The sequence below is a fragment of the Mesoplodon mirus genome (genome assembly GCF_964341445.2).
Source record: "Mesoplodon mirus genome assembly, chromosome: 6".
Taxonomy (NCBI): domain Eukaryota; kingdom Metazoa; phylum Chordata; class Mammalia; order Artiodactyla; family Ziphiidae; genus Mesoplodon; species Mesoplodon mirus.
Genome location: NC_138982.1, coordinates 5,628,727 through 5,652,125, shown reverse-complemented (window position 1 = coordinate 5,652,125; position 23,399 = coordinate 5,628,727). Strand labels below are relative to the sequence as shown.

Below are 23,399 nucleotides of genomic sequence, written 5' to 3'. Positions count from 1 at the left end.
AATGAGAACTCCCCACACCGCAACGAAGAGTAGCCCCCACTCACTACAACTAGAGAAAGCCCATGCACAGCAATGAAGACCCAATGAAGCCAAAAATATATAAACAAATAAATTTTTTTTTAAATAAAGAGATCCACTTCAGACCTAGAGACACATACAGACTGAAAGTGAGGGAATGGAAAAAGATACTCCACGCAAATGGAAATAAAAAGAAAGCTGGAGTAGCAATACTCATATCAGAGAAGACGGACTTTAAAATAAAGACTATTACAAGAGAAAAGGAAGGACACTACATAATGATCAAGGGATCAATCCAAGAAGAAGATATAACAATTGTAAATATTTATGCACCCAACATAGGAGCACCTCAATACATAAAGCAAATGCTAACAGCCATAAAAGGGGAAATGAACAGTAACACAATAAGAGTGGGGTTCATTAATACTCCGCTTACATCAACACACAGATCATCAACATGGAAAATTAATACGGAAACACAAGCCATAAATGACACATTATAACAGATAGACTTAATTGATATTTATAGGACATTCCATCCGAAGGCAGCAGAATACACTTTCTTCTCAAGTGCACAAGGAACTTTCTCCAGGATAGATCACATCTTGGGTCACAAATCAAGCCACAGTAAATTTTAGAAAATCGAAATTGTATCAAGCATCTTTTCAACCACAATGCTATGAGATTAGAAATCAATTACAGGAAAAACTGTAAAAAACACAAACACATGGAGGCCAAACAATATGTCATTACATGACCAATGGATCACTGAGGAAGTCAAAGAGGAAATGAAAAAACACCTAGAAACAAATGACAAGGAAAACACAATGACCCAAAATCTATGGGATACAGCAAAAGCAGTTCAAAGAGGGAAGTTTATAGCAATACAATCCCACCTCAGGAAACAAGAAAAATCTCAAGTAAAGAACTTAACCTTAAGTTAAAAAAACCAAAGAAAGGAAAACAAACAAAACCCAAAGTTAATAGAAGGAAAGAAATCATAAAGATCAGAGCAGAAATAAATGAAATAGAAATGAAGAAAACAATAGCAAAGATCAATGAAACTAAAAGGTGGTACTTTGACAAGATAAACAAAATGGATAAACCTTTAGCCAGACTCATCAAGAAAAAGGGTGAGGATTCAAAGCGATAAAATTAGAAATGAAAAAGGAGACGTAACAACTGACACTGCAGAAATACAAAGGATCATGACAGATTACTGAAAGAAACTATATGCCCTAAAAATGGATAAGCTGGAAGAAACGGACAAATTCTTCGAAAGGTACAACCTTGCAAGACTAACCAGGAGGAAATATAAAACATGAAAAGACCAGTCACAAGGAATGAAATTGAAATTGTGATCAAAAATCTTCCGACAAATCAAAGTCCAGGATCAGGTGGCTTCACAGGCAAATTCTATCAAACATTTAGAGAAGAGCTAACACCTATCCTTCTCAAACTCACCCAAAAAATTTCAGAGGAAGGAACACTCCCAAGCTCATTCTACGAGGCCTCCATCACCCTGATACCAAAACCAGACAAAGATGTCACATACAGAAAAGAAAATTACGGGCCAATATCACTGATGAACATAGATGTAAAAATCCTCAACAAAAGACTAGCAAACAGAATCCAACAACACATTAAAAGGATCATACACCATGATCAAGTGGGATTTATCCCACAGATGCAAGAATTCTTCAATATACGAAAATCAAAAATTGTGACACACCATATTAACAAACTGAAGAATAAAAACCATATGATCATCTCAATAGACAAAATTTGACAAAATTCAACACACATTTACGATAAAAACTCTCCAGAAAGGGGGCATAGAGGAAACCTACCTCAACATAATATAGACTATATAATACAAACTCACAGAAAACATTATTCTCAATGGTGGAAAAGTGAAAGCACTTCCTCTAAGATCAGGAACAAGGCAAGGAAGCCCACTCTCGCCACTTTTATTCAACATAATTTTGGAAGTCCTAGCCACAGCAATCAGAGAAGAAATAAAAGGAATCCAAATTGGAAAAGAAGTAAAACTGCCACTGCTTGCAGATGACATGATACTGTACATAGAAAATCCTAAAGATGCCACCAGAATACTACTAGAGAACTTCCCTGGTGGCACAGTGGTTAAGAATCCGTCTGCCAACGCAGGGGACATGGGTTTGAGCCTTGGTCCGGGAAGATGCTGCAGAGCAACTAAGCCTGTGTACCACAACTACTGAGCCTGCGCTCTAGAGCCTGCAAGCCACAACTACTGAAGCCCACGCATCACAACTACTGAAGCCTATGCTCCTAGAGCCCGTGCTCCACAACAACAGAAGCCACCATGATGAGAAGCCTGCACACTGCAAGGAAGAGTAGCCCCGGCTCTCCACAACTAGAGAAAGCCCGCATGCAGCAACGAAGACCCAACACAGCCAAAAATAAAACAAATTAAATAAATAAATTTATTTAAAAGAAAAGAATACTACTAGAGCTAATCAATGAATTTGGTAAAGTTTCAGGATACAAAATTAATACACAGAAATCTCTTGCATTCCTATACTCTAACAATGAAAGATCCAAAAGAGATCCCATTTACCACTGCAACAAAAAGAAAAAATTCCTAGGAATAAACCTAACTAAGAAGGCAAAAACCTGTACTCGGAAAACTGCAAGATACTGCTTAAAGAGATCAAAGACAACACAAACAGATGGAGAGATATACCATGTTCTTAGACTGGAAGAATCAATATTGTGAAAATGACTATATTACCCAAAGCAATCTACAAATTCAAGGCAATCTCTATCAAATTACCAATGGCATTTTTCACAAAACCAGAACAAAAGATGTTACAATTTGTGTGGAAAAACCAAAGACCATGAATAGCCAAAGCAATCTTGAGAAAGAAAAACGGAGTTGGAGGAATCAGGCTTCCTGACTTCACAGTATACTACAAAGCTACAGTAATCAAGACAATATGAGCAACCAAGACTGTGCGCCACACTACTGAGCCTGTGCTCTATAGCCCATGAGCCACAACTATTGAGACGATGTGCCACAACTACTGAAGCCCAGGCACCTACAGCCCATGCTCTGTAACAAGAGAAGTCTCCACAGTGAGAAGCCTAAGCACCACAATGAAGAGTAGCCCCTGCTTGCAACTAGATGAAGGCCATGTGCACCAACAAAGACCCAACGCAGCCAAAAATAAACAATTTTTTTTAAAACACAGTATGGTACTGGCACAAAAACAGAAATATCAATCAGTGCAACAGGATAGAGAGCACAGAGATAAACCCACACAGCTCTGGTCACCTAATATATGACAAAGGAGGCAAGAATATACAATGGAGAAAAGACAGTCTCTTTAATAAGTGGTGCTGTGAAAACTCAACAGCTACATGTAAAAGAATGAAATTAGAACACTCCATAACACGATACACAAAAATAAACTCAAAATCGATTAAAGACCTAAATGTAAGGCCAGACACTGTAAAACTCTTAGAGGAAAACATAGGCAGAACACTCTATGACATAAATCACAGCAAGATCCTTTTTGACCCACCTCCTAGAGAAATGGAAATAAAAACAAAGACAAACAAATGTGACCTAATGAAACTTCAAAGCTTTTGCACAGCAAAGGAAACCATAAACAAGACCAAAAGACAACCCTCAGAATGGGACAAAATATTTCCAAATGAAGCAACAGACAAAGGATTAATCTCCAAAATTTATAAGCAGCTCATGCAGCTCAATAGCAAACAAACAAACAACCCAATCCAAAAATGGGCAGAAGACCTAAATAGACATTTCTCCAAAGAAGATATACAGACTCCCAACAAACACATGAAAGAATGCTCAACATCACTAATCATTAGAGAAATGCAACTCAAAACTACAATGAGGTATCACCTCACAACAGTCAGAATGGCCATCATCAAAAAAATCTGCAAACAATAAATGCTAAAGAGGGTGTGGAGAAAAGGGAACCCTCTTACACTGTTGGTGGGAATGTAAATTGGTACAGCCACTATGGAGAACAGTATGGAGGTTCCTTAAAAAACTACAAATAGAACTACCATATGACCCAGCAATCCCACTATTGGGCATATACCCTGAGAAAACCATAATTCAAAAAGAGTCATGTACCAAAATGTTCATTGCAGCTCTATTCACAATAGCCCGGAGCTGGAAACAACCTAAGTGTCCATCATTGGATGAATGGATAAAGAAGATGTGGCACATATATACAATGGACTATTACTCAGCCATAAAAAGAAACAAAATTGAGCTATTTGTAATGAGGTGGATGGACCTAGAGTCTGTCATACAGAGTGAAGTCAGTCAGAAAGAGAGAGACAAATACCGTATGCTAACACATAGATATGGAATTTAAGGGAAAAAAATGTCATGAAGAACCTAGGGGTAAGACAGGAATAAAGACACAGACCTACTAGAGAACGGACTTGAGGATATGGGGAGGGGCAAGGGTAAGCTCTGACAAAGCGAGAGAGAGGCATGGACATATATACACTACCAAATGTAAAACAGATAGTTACTGGGAAGCAGCCGCATAGCACAGGGAGATCAGCTCAGTGCTTTGTGACCAGCTAGAAGGGTGGGATAGGGAGGGTGGGAGGGAGGGAGACACAAGAGGGAAGAGATATGGGAACATATGTATATGTATAACTGATTCACTTTGTTATAAGGCAGAAACTAACACACCATTGTAAAGCGATTATACTCCAGTAAAGATGTAAAAAAAAAAAAAGTTTATACAACTCTCCTCAATACTCTGTAATAACGTATATGGGAACAGAATCTAAAAAACAGTGGATATATGTATAACTGATTCACTTTGCTGTACACCTGAAACTAACACAACATTGTAAATCAACTACACTCCAATAAAAATCAATTAACAAAAATGGGCAGAAGAGGTGAACAGACATTTTCCAAAGAAGACATAACAGTCGGGCAACAGGCACATGAAAAGATGCTCAACATCACTAACCGTCAGAGAAATACAAATCAAACCACCATGAGATACCACCTCACACCTGTAAGAACACCTAACATCAAAACGACCACAAATAACAAATGTTGGCTAGGTTGTGAAATAAAGGGGACCCCCGTACACTGTTGGTGGGAATGTGAATTCGTGCAGCCACTGTGGAAAACAGTGTGGAGGTTCCTCAAAAAGCTAAATAGAATTACCATATGATACAGCAATTCCACTCCTGGGTATACATCCAAAGAAAACAAAAACACTACTTTGAAAAGATACATGCAGCTGAATGTTCATGGCAGCATTATTTATGACAGCCAAAATATGGAAACAACCTAAGTGTCCATCAACAGATGAACAGCTAAAGAAGATGTGATGTGATACATATATGCATGTGTGTGTCTGTGTGTATGTATATACTCAGCCATAAAAAAAAGAGTGAAATTTTGTCATTTACAACAACATGGATAGACTTGTAGGGTATTATGCATAGTGAAATAAGTCAGACAGAGAAAGACAAATACTGTTATGTTATCACTTAAACATGGAATCCAGAAAATAAAACAAACTAGTGACTATAACAAAAAAGAAACAGATTCACAGATATAGAGAACAAACTCGTGGTTACAAGTGGGGAGAGGCAAGATGGGGTAAGAGATGAAGAGGTATAAACTACTATGTTTAAAGTAATTAAGCTACAAGGATATATTGTACAACACAGGGAATACAGCCAATATTTATTTTTTGGCCGTACCCCGCAGCACACGGGGATCTTAGTTCCCTGAACAGGGACTGAACCCGGGCCCCCTGCAGTGGAAGCATGGAGTCTTAACCACTGGACCGCCAGGCAAGGGTCCATAGCCAATATTTTATAATAACTATAAATGGAGTATAATCTTTAGGAATTGTTCATCATTATCTTGTACACCTGAAACGTAACACTGTAACTCCATTATACCTCAGTTTTTAAAAAACTAAAAAAAAAACCGACAATGACATATCACTTCATACCTGTTAGAATGGCTTTTATCAAAAGGCAAGAAATTAAAAGTGTTGGCGAGTACGTGGAGAAAAGTGAGCCCTCCTGCGGTGTCGGTGGGAATGTAAACTGGCACAGCCACTATGGAGAACGGCATGAAGATTCCTTAGAAATGCAGGAATAGAACTACCGTATGATCCAGCTATCCCACTTCTGAGTATTTATCCAAAGTATATGAAAACACTGACTTGAAAACACTTATGCACCCCCATGTTCATTGCAGCATTATTTACAATAGTCAAGGTACAGCAACGACCGCAGTGCCCATCAACCAATAAATGAATAAAGAAGAGGTGAAACACGATATATACAATATAGATACAGCCATAGGAAACAAATAAAACCTGGCCATTTGCCACAGCACGGATGGACACTGAGAGTATTATGCTAAGTGAAAGAAGTCAGCTAGAGAAAGCCAAATACCATATGATTTCACATAGATATGGAATTTTAAAAAAAACATACAAAGTAAATGAACAAACCACACCAAACAAAAACAGACATGTAGATACAGAGAACAGAGTAGTGGCTACCAGAGGGGAAAGGGTGAAATGGATAAAGAGGATCAACTCTGTGGTGACTATACAAACTAAATCTTTGTTGGTGAGCATGCTGTAGTGTGTACAGAAGTAGAAATATAATGTTGTCCATATGAAACTTATATAATGTTATAAACAAATGTTACCTCAATAAAAAATAATTTTTAAAAAAGATATACATATAGCAATGATTAAAATGACTATGCGTGGAATTTAAGTTCCAGTTATGGAGGGCAGTGAAGAACTGATAGTTTAAGTTTCACTGAAAAGATGAATTTTTCCAGAAGGGCATAAGCATTGATGGAGTTTGGATATGTAAAGGGCTAAGCTAGAAAGTTAGGAGGTAGCCACTACTCTGAGAATAAATCTTTTAAATTGTGATTACAGAGGGGGTCACAATTTGGAGTAATTGTTACTGAGCCACGTTCATTTGCCTCACACACAGAAAGCCCAACTCTGAGATAGAGAGGTTTGCAGCAGAGAAAGGGTTTATTCACAAGGCAGTCAAGCAAGGAGAAAGGAGAACAAATCTCAAATCCATCTCCCCAAAGGCCAGGGGCTAGGGATATTTACTGGATAAAGAATTAGGGTGGCCTGAGGTGCAGGGAGTGTGGGGAAAGGTGACTGGAAATGAGAAAAAGATCGGGTCGGGACTTCCCTGGCGGCACAGTGGTTAAGAATCCGCCTACCAAAAAAAAAAAAAAAAAAGAATCCGCCTACCAATGCAGGGGACATGGGTTCGAGCCCTGGTCTGGGAAGATCTCACATGCCTCGGAGCAACTAAGCCCTTGAGCCACAAGTACTGAGCCTGCACTCTAGAGCCTGCGTGCCACAACTACTGAGCCCGTGTGCCACAACTGCTGAAGCCCATGCTCCTAGTGTCCGTGTTCCACAACAAGAGAAGCCACCGCAATGAGAGGCCTGCACACTGCAACGAAGAGAAGCCCCCGCTCACTGCAAATAGAGAAAGCCCGCATGCAGCAACGAAGACCCCACGCAGCCAAAAATAAATAAATTAAATAAATAAGTAAACTTTTTAAAAAAGATGTATCGTTATTCTCGGCAGGTGCAACTAAGCTACGTGCTTCTTCAGAGGATGCATGTTCAGAAAACGGCGACATTAGCATATTCTTAGGGTGGAGGTTTTGGCCCTCTGACATCAAATGGCCACCAATCAGACACTCTCGCATGCCCGAGGGGAGAGGCGGTTGTCCCAACCAGTCTTAACCAGCTGAAGTTCAAACTGGGCAACTGACTCCAAGTTCCAAAAAAACAACTCGGGCAAACATCTTAAGACTCTTACATCAGAGGTACTTATCTATAGGGATCGTGAAGAGGCCTTGTAGCTTACTCTTTAGGCTACATCATGCTTGGGGGATATGCAAGTTTTTGTAAAAACAGTTAAAGTGAGCTTGACCAGCGAAGGCAGTTTACAGTTTACTATTTACTAATTAAGTTATAGTCTAATGGATGTAACTGATGACTACCATATAAGTTTCATAATGACAAGGTAAAGAGTATGAGTCAATGAGGTAGGAGGGAGGACAAAATTACTGAAGAGGAAGAGAACTGAGAAGCCAAGATGTGGGGGGAGGAGGGATCCATGACAATATTAAACTCACCACAAACTACAGCAGATGTGCAATGAGTGAGAATTACAGTGAATCAAGTGCGAAAGTCTTCAAAGACTGTGATAGAGACATTTGCTACACATACATTTGATAAGTGACTGGTAGCAGTATGACTGAACCCCAATGTCTTTAAACAATATTTTGTTTATTTACAGAATGTGGTAATACTATGAAGGCCATAGAGAAAGGGATGAGATAGAGAGTAAGTGAAGAAACCATTCCAAACAAAATGGTCAGAAATGCCCTTTTCAAGAAAATGCCCTCAGAGTTGGTCTTTGAAAAACGAACCAGCACTGCAAAAAGTTGGAGGAAAAGTTGAAACCTAATTTTTTTAAGTAAAAAAAAAACAAGAAGATGGGAATATTTCAAAGAATTAAATATAATATTGGCTAATAAGCATGTGAAAAAAATGATCCACCTTGACTGGCAATCAGAAATGCAAAATGAAAACACAATGATATAGCATTTTACTACACCAGGTTGGAAAACAGTTAAGAGTCTATCAATAAGAAATGTTTACAAGGATGTAATGAAATGGAAACATACTCCGCTCACAGGAGTTTAAACTGTGAAAAATATTTTGGGGGAAAAAAAGAGGAAGGCGTTACCTATTAACATTTTTTTAATCTTTTTTTATAATTTTTAAATTTATTTATTTGTTTGTTTATTTATTTATCTATTTATTTATTTTTGGCTGTGTCTGGTCTTCGGTGCTGCACGCTGGCTTTTCTCTAGTTGAGGCCAGCAGGGGCTACTCTTGGTTGCAGTGCGCGGGCTTCTCGTTGCAGTGGCTTCTCTTGTTGCAGAGCACAGGCTCTAGGCACAAGGGCTTCAGTAGCTGTGGCGCACGGGTTTTGCTGCTCTGCAGCATGTGGGGTCTTCCCAGATCAGGGATCAAACCCATGTCCCCTGCATTGGCAGGCAGATTCTTAACCACTGCGTCACCAGGGAAGTCCCTACCTATTAACTTGAAAAGACACACACAGGACCAATTAGAGTAATTCACTCTTAGGTGTATGCAATAAATGTATGAGTTAAGAGTTCATGATTTAAAACCAGAGAAGTCTGCATTGGATGCCTATATCTAACACAAACTTGGTACATATTTAATTTTTGAAACCTCACTTGACCACTCTGAGCTTCAGGTGTTGTGAAAAGTAAAAAAGATCTTTTTTTTTTTCAAAGAGGGCAGGAAGACACTTTTGCAGGTCATAGATAACTTTTATGGTTTTGATTGTGGTGATAGTTTCACGAGTGTATTCTTATCTACAAACTCAAGTTGTTTACATTAAATGTGTACAGCTTTTAGTACATACCTTAACTACTGCGCCACCAGGGTCCTGGTGGCGCAGTAGTTAAGAATCCGCATGCCGGGTTCGAGCCCTGGTCCGGGAAGATCCCACATGCCGTGGAGCAAATAAGCCCATGTGCCGCAACTACTGAGCCTGCACTCTAGAGCCCAAGAGCCACGACTACTGAGCCTGCGTCCCACAACTACAGAAGCCCGTGTGCCTAGAGCCCATGCTCCGCAACAAACAGAAGCCACCGCAACGAGAAGCCTGTGCACCGCAGCGAAGACTAGCCCCCGCTCTCTGCAACTAGAGAAAGCCCGCACGCAGCAACAAAGACCCAACGCAGCCAAAAGTACATAAAAATAAAAAATTTTTTCAAAACAAAGATCAGGGCTTCCCAGGTGGCACAGTGGCTGAGGGTCCGCCTGCCGACGCAGGGGACACGGGTTCGTGCCCCGGTCCGGGAAAATCCCACATGCCGCGGAGCGGCTGGGCCCGTGAGCCATGGCCGCTGAGCCTGCGCGTCCGGAGCCTGTGCTCCGCAACGGGAGAGGCCACAACAGTGAGAGGCCCGCGTACCGCAAAATAAATTAATTAATTAATTTAATTTAATTTAATTTAATAAATGAAGATCATTTTTTAAACCTCAGTAGAATGGTTGACATATAATAAATACTGAATAAAACAAATTAATTATACTAAGATTGTTTTAATTTTATAACAGCTTTTATCTTCAGGAAGGAACTGCCACAAATATTTGACTATTAAGACAGAGCTTTACCTAAACATATATGAGTATTTTCCATTTACTCCGGAAATGAAAGCACAAGCATTAAAGGAATTTCATGGAACGTTTAGATAGGTCCGTTTTATGTTGCGGGGGGGGGTGGTCTATTTGAGTGGTTTTTTTCTCTAGAATGCCTGAAATCAAAGGAAAATATTAACCTTAAAGGTGACTAATATTTAAAGTTCCATTTTCGGTGTATCTTTTTTTCTCTAAAAATGAAGTACACGAGTATTCTGGCCCCTGGAGGACTTTAACAGTAGCTTTCTACCAACCACAGCCCCGGCTATTGGGCAGCACAGATACCGCGAGGTCTACGGGGCGGAGCCTTGGAGGGGGCGGGGCTTCGCGTGACATTTTGCGACTAGGATTTCACTGGCTTCACCTGCAACATCTTTCGCTGTCTGTTGCGTAGACGAATCGGCGTGACGAGCTGAAGATTCGAAGGCGCCAGGCCCAGCCCCGCGCCAGACGCCGTTCCCCTAGAAACCTGAACTGCAGGACCAACTGCAGGAGGCGGCCCCGGAGCTCCGAGGACTCGTCCCGTATCGCGCCGTCCTGCCGTCCCCGCATCGCGCCGCCCCGCCCCGGCTTGCCTCAGCCGTCGTCGAAACCCGTCACAGCGTGCAGGATCGAGCAGCGCCTCGCCCTCTGCCAGGCCTCAGGGGCGCCGTCCGTCGGTCGAGGTCATGGGCAAACGGCCCCGCAGGCCCAGTGCCTACCCTGCGGACTGGTGGGGACCGCAGACCGAAGGACCCGGCCCCGCCAAGCGCCGCCGAACGGAGGAGCCCGAGGACCCCGAGTCCGAGTCCGAGGCGGCGCCCAGCCTGGACAACCTGACGGGACCTCCGGCCGCGGACACGCTCACTTCCATAGTGGTCCTGCCCGCCGGCTGTGCCCTGCACCTGCCCCTAGATGACGTCGACGTGCTGCTGGAGCCCAAGCCCACGTCCGTGCTGCAAGTGTCTCTCGGAGATCACATCCTCATGCTGGTCCCCGAGGCCCTCCTGGGCTGGGGCGTGGAAGGCACGTGGGGACAGGGCCTGCAACGGGCCGCTTTCCTGAGCGCTCCAGGGGAGTACATGGCCCGGGAGCCGGGATTCTTCTGCGCAGCCGTCCCAGAGATCGCCCGCCAAGAAGAGGCCAACCAGGAGGAAGCAGACGCCGAGCTCCTGCCGCCTGGGATGGAGGCTGAAGCCGGCTCCGTCGCTGAGCTCCGCAGCCCCACCGCAAGGGTGTCGGGACCCAGCGCGCAGGGCTTTGTCCCAGAGCCCCGTCCTCGGGCGCCCAAGCCTAGTCCAGAGAAACGCTCTCCCCACCACGACGACAACCTGCACTTGCACCTTCGGGAGCTCTCCCTCGACTCACCACTCCAACCTCTACCTCCCTCTCCGAGTCCGGGTCCTCACGAGCGCCCCCAACGCCCTTACGGTCCTAAGCGCGAGGCCCAGAGATGTCTGTTCCCGGAATGAACTGCACCCCGGTGTACACACACACACACACACACGCACACACACACGCACACACACACACACACACGCATTCTGGCTACCATCCTGGAGGCCCAATGGATTTCCCGGCGTCTTTTACACTGAATGTCCTACAACCTGGAAATTAAGCATCTCGTGGGCCAACAACTCCTTTTTCCCTCCAGACTGGCTATAGTAGCAGGAGAAGACGTCAGGAAAAGAAAGCAGACTCTAGACCTCATCTTTGAAATGGAAAATCTGCCCAGGGATACCGGACAATGTGTGTTCAGACGTCTGGACTTCTTTACAACATCATTCTCAGGCCTATCCATTCCCGCTCGTTTGCATTGGTTATTTTCTCTCAAATTCTTCTCTCTCCAGCACCATACCCTATTGCTACCCTATTTCTCCCCAAACCAATAAATAACTGGATTTCTCATGTTATATGTTTTCCCATGCATTTATGAAGATTTTTAGCCATGGCTTTTCTCTTTCTTGGTGTTTTGAGCTGCTCTCCTGGAAAGTTGCAAAATAGTATGATGGTTACTATACATAATTGTATGATGTTTGTTCATAGCTTCCTCTTAACCTGAGGAAGTTCTCTTCCAGTCAAGTTCACTTTTCATTATGAATAAATGCTGGATTTTATCAGATGTTTTCAGCATGTATTAGGATATGCATTTCCTTTTTAAATCTCTTCCTCCGGTTATGTTGACTCAGAGACTGATGTAAAATGTTTGCATTCCTGCTATTCCACATTATTCATACCTTTTAAATTCTACCCCGAGTTTTTTCTTTTGTAAATCAAACCTCTAACTTTTAAAACATTAATTTAGGGGCCTCCCTGGTGGCGCAGTGGTTAAGAATCTGCCTGCTAATGCAGGGAACATGGGTGCGAGCCCTGGTCTGGGAAGATCCCACATGCCGTGGAGCAACTAAGCCCATGAGCCACAGCTGAAGCCCACGCACCTACAGCCCATGCTTCGCCACCAGAGAAGCCACTGCAGTGAGAAGCCCGTGCACCTCAACGAAGAGTAGCCCCCGCTCACCGCAACTAGAGAAAGCCCGTGCGCAGCAACGAAGACTCAATGCAGCCAAAAATAAATAAATAAAAATTTTTAAAAATAAAACATTAATTAATTACCATATTTCTTTCACATTTTTATAAAAGAAATAAAATCTACAGGTAAAGCTGAAAACAAGATGGTTTAAGTTTTTTTAAACATCAATACTATTTATATTCACCAACATGCTTTACCATTTCCTCTCTACCTTTTTATTCTTATATTCCACTCTCAAAGTCTAGCCTCAATTTTCTTCTTGCTGAAGAATATACTTTAATAGTTCTTTCCACTATACCCTATGTGTAGTAAATTATCTTGGTTTTGTAAATCTCAACATGTTTTGTGTAGTGCACTCTCATAGTCTTGTATATCTGAAAATTTTTATTATGTATTCATTCCTAATTCTAAAGTGTTATTTAAGTACTTTAAAGACATTACTCCATTGTTCTGCCATTTTTTATTGTTGTTGCAGGCAAGAGGTCTCTGCCAATCAAGTTGTTGTTCCTTTTATATTTGATTCAGCTGTTCATTAGCACATTTTTTAATTTTATTTTATTTTTTAATTGAAGTATAGTTGATTTACATTGTTGTGTTACTTTCTGGTGTACAGCAAAGTTATATATTTTTTCCATATTCTTTTACATGGTTATGGTTTATTACAGGATATTGAATATAGTTCCCTGTGCTATACAGTAGGACCTTGTTGTTTATCTGTTTTATACTGAATACATAATAGTTTTATATCTGCTAATCCCAAACTCCTAATTTATCTCTCCCCCACCCTCTTTCCCCTTTGGTAAACATAAGGTTGTTTTCTATGTCTGTGAGTCTATTTCTGTTTTGTAAGTAACTTCATTTGTATCATATCTTAGATTCCACATATAAGTGATATCATATGATATTTATCTTTCTTTGACTTACTTCACTTAGTATGATAATCTCTAGGTCCATCCATGTTGCTGCAAATGGCATCATTTCATTCTCATTTATGGCTGAGTAGTATTCCATTGTATAGGTATGCCACATCTTTTTATCCATTCATCTGTAGATAGACATTTAGGTTGCTTCCATGTCTTGGGTATTTTTTTTCATTTGTTTATTTATTTATTTATTTTTTGGCTGTGTTGGGTCTTGTTGCTGCACGTGGGCTTTCTCTAGTTGCAGCGAGCGGGGGCTACTCTTCGTTGCAGTGCGCAGGCTTCTCATTACGGTGGCTTCTCTTGTTGCAGAGCACGGGCTCTAAGGCACACGGGCTTCAGTAATTGTGGCATGTGGGCTCAGTAGCTGTGGCTCGTGGGCTCTAGGCTAATGGGCTTCAGTAGTTGTGGCACACGGGCTTATTTGCTTGGTGGCATGTGGGGTCTTCCCAGCCCAGGGCTCAAACCTGTGTCCCCCGCACTGGCAGGCAGATTCTTAACCACTGCGCCACCAAGGAAGTCACCAGTTGGCTATTTTAAATAGTGCCACTATAAACACTGGGGTGCATGTATCTTTTCAAATTAGAGTTTTCTCAGGATATTTGCGCAGGAGTGGGACTGCTGGACCATATAGCAACTCTTTTTAGTTTTTTAAGGAATCTCCATACTGTTCTCCATAATGGCTGCACCAATTTACATTCCCTTCAACACTGTAGGAGAGTTCCCTTTTCTCCACACCCTCTCCAGCATTTATTATATGTGGACTTTTTAATGATGCTCATGCTAACCAGTGTGACGTGATACCTCATTGTAGTTTTGATTTGCATTTGTCTATTAATTAGTGATGTTGAGCATCTTTTCACGTGCTTTTTGGCCTTTTGTTTGCCTTCTTTAGAGAAATGTCTACTTAGGTCTTCTGCCCTTTTTTTTTTTTTTTTTTTTTGCGGTACGCAGGCCTCCCACTGTTGTGGCCTCTCCCGTTGCGGAGCACAGGCTCCGGACGCGCAGGCTCAGCGGCCATGGCTCACGGGCCCAGCCACTCCGCGGCATGTGGGATTTTCCCAGACTGGGGCACGAACCCGTGTCCCCTGCATTGGCAGGTGGACTCTCAACCACTCCGCCGCCAGGGAAGCCCTGCCCATTTTTTGATTGGGCTCTTTGTGTTTTTGTTATAGAGTTATATAACATGTTTTTATATTTTGGAAATTAAGCCCTTGTCAGTGACATCAGTTGCAAATATTTTCCCCCATCCATAGGCTGTCTTTTCATTTTGTTTATGGTTTCTTTTGCTTTGGAAAAGCTTATATGTTTGATTAGGTCCCATTTGTTTATTTTTGCTTTTATTTCTATTGCCTTGGGAGACTGACCTATGAAAACACTGCTACGATTTTTGTCAGAGAATATTTTGTCTATGTTCTCTTCTAGGAGTTTTATGGTGTCATGTCTTATATTTAAATCTTTAAGCCGTTTTGAATTTATTTTTGTGTATGGTGTGAGGGACTGTTTTTTTTTTAACATCTTTATTGAAGTATAATTGCTTTACAATGGTGTTAGTTTCTGCTTTGTGACAAAGTGAATCAGTTATACATATACATATGTTCCCATATCTCTTCCCTCTTGCGTCTCCCTCCCTCCCACCCTCCCTATCCCACCCCTCTAGGTGATCACAAAGCACCGAGCTGATCTCCCTGTGCTATGCGGCTGCTTTGCACTAGCTATCTATTTTACGTTTGGTAGTGTATGAGAGAGCGGCGAGGGACTGTTCTAATATCACTGATTTACATGCAGCTGTCCAGCTTTCCCAACATCACTTGCTGCAGAGACTGTCTTTCTCTGTTGTATATGCTTGCCTCCTTTGTCAAAGACTGACTGTAGGTGTGTGGGTTTACCTCTGGGCTCTCTATTCTGTTCCATTGATCCATATGTCTGTTTTTGTGCCAATACCACGCTATTATGATTACTGTAGCTTTGTAGTATTGTCTGAAGAAGGAGGTTATGCCTCCAACTTTGTTCTTTTTCCTCAGGATTTCTTTGGCAATTCTGGGTTTTTTATGGTTCCATATAAATTTTAGGATTATTTGTTCTAGTTCTGTGAAAAATGTCATGGGTAATTTGATAGGGTTCGCGTTAAATCTGTACATTGCCTTGGGTAGTATGGCCATTTTACAATATTGATTCTTCCAATCCAAGAGCATGGAATATCTTTCTGTTTCTTTGAATCATCTTCAATGTCCTTTATCAGTGTTCTATAGTTCTCAGCATATAAGTCTTTAACCCCCTTGGTCCGGCTTATTCCTAAGTATTTTTTTTTTTTTTTTTTTTTTTTTGCTATACGCGGGCCTCTCACTGCTGTGGCCTCTCCCGTTGCGGAGCACAGGCTCCGGACGCGCAGGCCCAGCGGCCATGGCTCACGGGCCCAGCCGCTCCGCGGCATGTGGGATCTTCCCGGACCGGGGCACGAACCCGTGTCCCCTGCATCGGCAGGCGGACTCTCAACCACTGCGCCACCAGGGGAGCCCCCTAAGTATTTTTTGACATTTTAGAATATTTTAAAATGTTTCTTTTCCTTTGGCATCCTACAGTTTTACTGTAACATCTCTAGGGGCAGATTCTATTTTTATTTGGCTTAATGGATTTGGTTAACTATCAATATGGGAAATTATCTCTTGCCTGAAATCCCACAAAATCTTAGGCTCTATCTCTTGTAATAACACACATCCTTGGGCTTCCCTGGTGGTGCAGTGGTTGAGAATCTGCCTGCCAATGCAGGGGACAAGGGTTCGAGCCCTGGTCCAGGAAGATCCCACATGCCGCGGAGCAACTGGGCCCATGAGCCACAACTACTGAGCCTGCGCGTCTGGAGCCTGTGCTCCGCAACAGGAGAGGCTGCGATAGTGAGAGGCCCACGCACCACGATGAAGAGTGGCCCCCGCTCGCCGCAACCAGAGAAAGCCCTCGCACAGAAACAAAGACCCAACGCAGCCAAAAATAATAAATTAATTAATTAATTTTTTTTAAAAAACACATCCTCATGTCTGGAAATCCAATCAGATAAATAATGGCACTGCTCAATCTCCCATGACTCTTAACATCTTAATATCATGTGCTGTATGCCTTATCAATTCCAGCTTTCTATTTTTTAATCCAATTAACTAATCCTTTAATCAAGTTTCTTCTGTTTATACTTCTACAAGAATGTATTTATTTCAAAGAATTTTTTCAAGATTTTACTTCCTTATTCTTGTTTCAAAACTTCCCCACTTAGTATTATAAACTCCTATTTTTGTTTCATGGATAGTATTCCATCCTTTATGTTTTGAAATTATTTAAACATTAATTAATGCCTCCCTTAACTCAATTTCCTCACAAGTAAAATCTCCTATTCTTTGTTCTTTCAGCACTTTGGATTGCCCCATGTGCTTGGTCATTTCATTGGTGGGTGCCTTTTGAGTGAGAATTCATCTTCTTCATCTCAAAAGCCAAGGCTTTTGGAACTCTAGAAAGTCACAGGTCTAATCCCCAAGCAATTACATGTCACAAATCACAACTGGCCATTCGCAGTTTCCATCTGTCTTTCCCGATCAACCACAGGTACAACCTTGAAATAGTGGTCACTGCCTCTTCAACCTCTGATGATTGGCAATGGGCTGATTTTGAGCTCCCTCAAAAGAACAGAAATCCCAGCTGCCATTATATATTTTAGTCTCAGTGCCCCAAATACATCAAAATATCAGCTGTCCATTCAGAGATTGGATTTTCTACTCTGTCTCTGGTCCCTGCAAGCTTGTGTCTTTCTTTTCAAAGTAGATGTCTATATTTAATATGCTTTAATATTTCCTATCATTGCTCTCTGCCTCCAGTAGAAGGAATCCCCTGTACTACCATCTCATCCACAATTCCCACCACAATTCCACAATCCCTCCTCCTTACCCCCATAACATAGCAATCAATCAGACACAAGTCCCAGCCTAATTATCTGATTATTATGAAGAGGGGAGATGGCCCTGTTTGCAAAATTATACCTTCTATTGCAAGAGCCTCATAATCTACGTTAGAAATAACTGAGGGTACCCATTTTTAGCAACATGTGAACCAAATAGTACAAAATATCCTCAAGAGCAACACTCTTGAAACTGATGGATAAATATTATTTTAATATTTTAAAGGCATATCACAGCTAGTAAAAATGTAAGAGAAATCTTCCAAGGTCAAAAATGATGACATATCACAAACCCAGACAGGAAAGTGTATGCTAAAACAAGAAGGTACATGGGGATACCTAACATTCTATGATGACCTAGAGCTTTGGTTTTAATGGCCCATTTATGGGGGAGCGAATAAAAGTCCGGGTCACATAGCCCTGAAAAAAATCCCAGGCTTCCAGAAAATACCTCCAATAGCTAATCTAACAATCAAAAGAAAAAAAAAAACAACACCTCATAAAACAAAAGCAGATGGGACATAAATGTATCTGTCTCAATCTTGGCTCCAGGTAGAACTGAACAGAATAGGGGGTAGGTGACAGTTTAGTTCAAGATATTCTCTGGTAGATGGTTAACCAGGCAAAAGTAAAACAAACTTTCTCTGAGCTTATACTCAGGGCTAAGTACCTTCTCAGAGATGAACTTCCAGTGATTCTAAACTTATAATCCAAAATCAGAGAACACATAAGGGAAGAAACCACCATAAGTAAGAAAAAATGAGAAATATCCAAAACAAGGAAAAGGTAAATCACTCCCTCAAATGATTGAAATTGATGAATTATCATATATAAAATATCTTAAAATAAAATTAACATGATTTGAGGACACAAAAGAGGGCAACATAAGTGTGGCTAAGGAAAAAATATCAAAAGATATGGCAATATGGGAACATATGTATATGTATAACTGATTAAATTTGTTATAAAGCAAAAAAAAAAAAACAAAAAAAAAAGATATGGCAACTTTAAAAGGGAACTAAAGAAAATTTCTGGGGATTAAATTTGTAAACATGGAAGTGAGAAATACAATGAATGGGTTAAACAACAGTTTAGACAGAATTAAAAATGGATGGGAATCCTGAACTAGAGAAGTCATCCATAAAGCTTTTGCACAGTAAAGGAAATCATAAATTAAATGAAAAGACAACCCACAAAATGGGAGAAAATATTTGCAAACGATGCGACTGACAAGGGACTAACCTGCAAAACATACAAACAGCTCATGCAGCTCAATACCAATAAAACAAACAACCCAATCAAAAATTGGGCAGAAGACCTAAATAAACATTTCTCCAAAGAAGAAATAAATATGGCCAAAAAGTACATGAGGGACTTCCCTGGTGGAGCAGTGGTTAAGAATCACCTGCCAATGCAGGGGACACAGGTTCGATCCCTGGTCCAGGAAGATCCCACATGCTGCGGAGCAACTAAGCCCATTCGCCACAACTACTGAGCCTGCACTCTAGAGCCCGCGAGCCACAACTACTGAGCCTGTATGCCACAACTACTGAAGCCTGCGTGCCTAGAGCCCGTGCTCCACCAACAAGAGAAGCCACTGCAATGAGAAGCCCACGCACTGCAGTGAAGAGTAGCCCCCACTCTCCACGACTAGAGAAAGCCTGTGAGCAGCAAGGAAGACCCAACACAGCCATAAATAAATAAATAAATAAATAAATCTATATTTTTTAAAAAGACACATGAAAAGATACTCAACATCGCTAAATATTAGAGAAATGCAAATCAAAACTTCAGTGAGGTATCACCTCACACCGGTCAGAATGGCCATCATTTAAAAGTCTACAAATAATAATTGCTGGAGAGGGTGTGGTGAAAAGGTAACCCTCCTACACTGCTGGTGGGAATGTAAGTTGGTGCAGCCACTATGGAAAACAGTACGGAGATTCCTTAAAAAACTAAAAATAGAACTACCACATGATCCAGCAATCCCACTCCTGGGCATATATCTGGATAAAACTCTAATTCAAAAAGACACATGCACCCCAGTGTTCACTGCAGCACTATTTACAACAGCCAAGACACAGAAGCAGCCTAAACATCCATCGACAGAGGGATGGATAAAGAAGATGTGATACATATATAAAATGGAATACTATTCAGCCATAAAAAAAAGAAATAATGTCATTTGCAGCAACGTGAATGGACCTAGAGAATAGCATACTAAGTGAAGTAAGTCAGACAGAGAAAGACAAATATCATATGATATCACTTATAAGTGGAATCTAAAAAGATGATACTTATTTACAAAACAGGAACAGACTCACAGACTTTGAAAACAAACTTATGGTTACCAAAGGGGAAAGGTGGAGGGAGGGATAAATTAGGAGTTTGGGATTAACATATACACATTACTATATATAAAACAGATAATCAACAAGGACCTACTGTATAGCACAGGGAAGTCTACTCAATATTCTGCAATAACCTATATGGGAAAAGAATCTGAAAAAGAATGGATATATGTATATGTATAACTGAACCACATTGCTGTTACACTGGAAACTAACACAACATTGTAAATCAACTATACTCCAATATAAAATAAAAATTTAAAAAAAAGAAAATGGAAACACTGAGCTAGAGAAATCATCCATAAAGCTAAGGAGGATAAAAACATGTAAAATATGAAAGGGAGACTAAGAGGCATTATCAGAGAGGGAGTAGTTCTACTACATGACTGTTGTAGATAGAGAGGGGGAACACTGAAAGCACAGGAAGTAGCTTTATTCACAGAAATAATGAATGAGAAATTCTCCAGATGTGATGACAGAAAAAAATCAGTCACTCATTCATTCAACAAACATGCATTAAGTGCCTACTATGTACCAGGCACCTTTCCAAACTCCAGGAGTATAGCCAAGAACAAAATAGTTAAAAATCACTGCCTTCATGGAGTACAATAATTCACACAAGAAGTAACGGTGCCTTACATTAAAGTAATAGGAAGAGGAGTGATATGAAGTGGCATGTAGTTGGATACATTCTGAAGACAGAGAAAACAGAATTTCCTCATGCAAGAGGTGAGAGAGATTCTAGGATAACGTGAGGGTTTGGGACAAGGGCAAAAAAAATGGAATTGTTATTTTCTGAAATTGGAAAGACCTGAGGGTAGTATATATAGAAAAAATATGTTCAACTTTGGACATACGTCATGTGAAGTGCCTGTTACATATTCAGTGGAGATGTTTACTAGGAAGTGAGAGATGGGAGTCTAGAATGCAGGGGAGTGGTATAAGATAGAGATACACCAGTGTTGTGTAAGAACTACCTAATGTGCATTTTGAAATCACCAAGAATTATGCCAGCATCAAGAGAGAGTGACAGAGGGGCTTCCCTGGTGGCGCAGTGGTTAAGACTCCACGCTCCCAATGCAGGGGGCCTGGGTTCGATCCCTGGTCAGGGAACCAGATCCCACATGCATGCCACAACTAAGAGTTTGCATGCCACAACTAAGGAGCCCACAAGCAGCAACTAAGACCTGGCACAACCAAATAACAATAGAGAGAGAGAGTGACAGAAAGCCAAGAGTAAAAAACATTTAAGGAGTGAGGGAGAGGGGTCCTACAGTTGGAAAGAGGGTAGAGGACTGCACCAAGACAGATTAGACAGTGGTTATACTCTGATGATGTGAAATTCAGGAATAATGGAGATATGAATGGGAAACATCAAAGAGGAGCAAGAATAACATACACTGTACCTCCAGCCATGGGTACTAGGGGTATGTGAGAGAAAATAGCCTCCACTTGAGAAGCCTCCAGGGAAAAAAGGGAACTCAGAAGAAGCAGGTTTCAGTTATAAAAAGAAAGTTAAAGGGAGTATCAGGGAAGTTGAAGAGTTTTTAGTTTTGTGATTGACTATGAGTTCCAGAAGGCAGAATGAAAAGGAGAAGGGTATGAGGTAGTGAGAAAAGGCCATGTACTGAGTATTGGAAGATTTTTAATCAGAGATATTAGGTTTAATAACAGTTTCCTACAATGAACAGGAATAAAAGGCATGATGAAATTAGTCTTCATGATCCTATGGCAGGTAGAGGTGGCAAGACTTTCAGCATGGAAGAAAGGGAAAAGAAGCCTATTTGCAAGAATACACAGAGTTCTGGGACATAGTATAGTGTCCGCATTCAGGAAGCACAACAACTTTCAAGACTGATAAATTTTTAAAAATACACATTTAGACAGACCTACTATAAGCCCACAAAACACCAAATCCAAAGAGAATATTTTTTATAAGCAGAAAGAAAAGACAACTACAATAAAAAGGCAATTCAGCCAGACAACTGACTTCTCAGAAACAACAATGGAAGACAGTAAACAGTGGAATAATAGCAGTACTGCTAGAAAACAAGTGTTTTGACCAGGAATTCTTTGCTTAACAAATCCATTTTTCAAAAATGGTCATAAACAAAGATTTTGTCAACTAAAAAACTTATTATGAAAGTATACTAATTTAATTAGTATTGTATTAGTATATGTTAAATATTTTGCAAACTTAATGTATTAAAAGTATTAATTGTGTGAAATTGCTTCTGCTTAGACAATTAAATCAGTGCATCATAATAGATGAAAAACATATCCACACGTAAACAAAAAAGTATGTAACCCAGGAAATGATGCAGTTCAAAGAGAAAAGATTTTTTTTTTTTTTTTTGGGCCATGCTGCGCAGCTTGTGGGATCTTAGTTCCCCGACCAGGGATCAAACTCGTGTCCCCTGCAGTGGAAGCACAGAGTCTTAACCAACAGACTGCCAGGCAAGTCCCAGGAAAGCACTTTTCAATAAAAGAATTGGGTCAACAGGTTTTGCACAATGAGGAAAAAATTGAAATGGAATCACTGTCTCATCCATAGAAAACAATCATTTTTAAATCTGGATTTGGATAAAGAGCTTAAATTTTGAAAAGCGAAGATTTAAATATTCGGAAGATATAAAAATTATCTTGGAGTAGGGAGTATTTCTTAAACAATACACAAAAATTACAAAGCATAGAGAAGAAAACTAATACATTTGAAACTATATTAAAGTTAAGAAATTCTGTTTATCAAAAGGCACTATAAAGAATGTGAATACAAACAAGCCACAAAATGGGAAAAGATAATTTCAACACACATAAATATAAAAGAAGTTCCAAAATTCAGTAACATCCAAAAATGGGCGAAAGACATAAACACATACTACACAGATGTTACACAAGTGGCCAATACATATGAAAACAGGATCAATCTTATAAGTAATCAGAGAAATACAGTATAAATAAATGATGAAATACCATCAGATTGGAAAATGCTTAGAAATCTAACCATACTAAGTATTGGCAAGGATGTGGTGGAAAGGGAACACTTACCCACTGCTCACAGAAATATAAATTAGGACAACTATTTAAGAAAGCAGTCTGGCTTTATCTCCTATTGTTACGGTGACACACACTACTACCTAGCAATTCCACATCTAGGTTTTTTGCCATAAGCATATAGGTAAAATGTCAAAGATCTCTGTTTTAAAGTTTTAAAATTAAACATGTCTGTATTTAATTCCCAAGTCCAACACAAATTAATTTTGTAAAATTTCCTTCTCTCCTCTGACCTTCACTAAGAAGTGAATAAACTAACTTTTTAAACACTCATTATAACATGTCAGACAGC

The 23,399-nt window shown here is 40.6% G+C and overlaps 1 protein-coding gene across 1 annotated transcript; it reads left to right on the top strand.

Annotated features, from left to right (window-relative positions):
- Window positions 1-11,001: 11,001 nt before the first annotated feature.
- On the top strand, window positions 11,002-11,784 carry LOC309807032 (proline-rich protein 23C-like; the record flags this gene model as incomplete). The annotated part of the gene is made up of 1 exon (XM_082626221.1): window positions 11,002-11,784. The coding sequence occupies one exon, from the start codon at window positions 11,002-11,004 to the stop codon at window positions 11,782-11,784; it is 783 nt and encodes a 260-aa protein (XP_082482347.1).
- Between the last annotated feature and the right edge of the window lie 11,615 nt (window positions 11,785-23,399).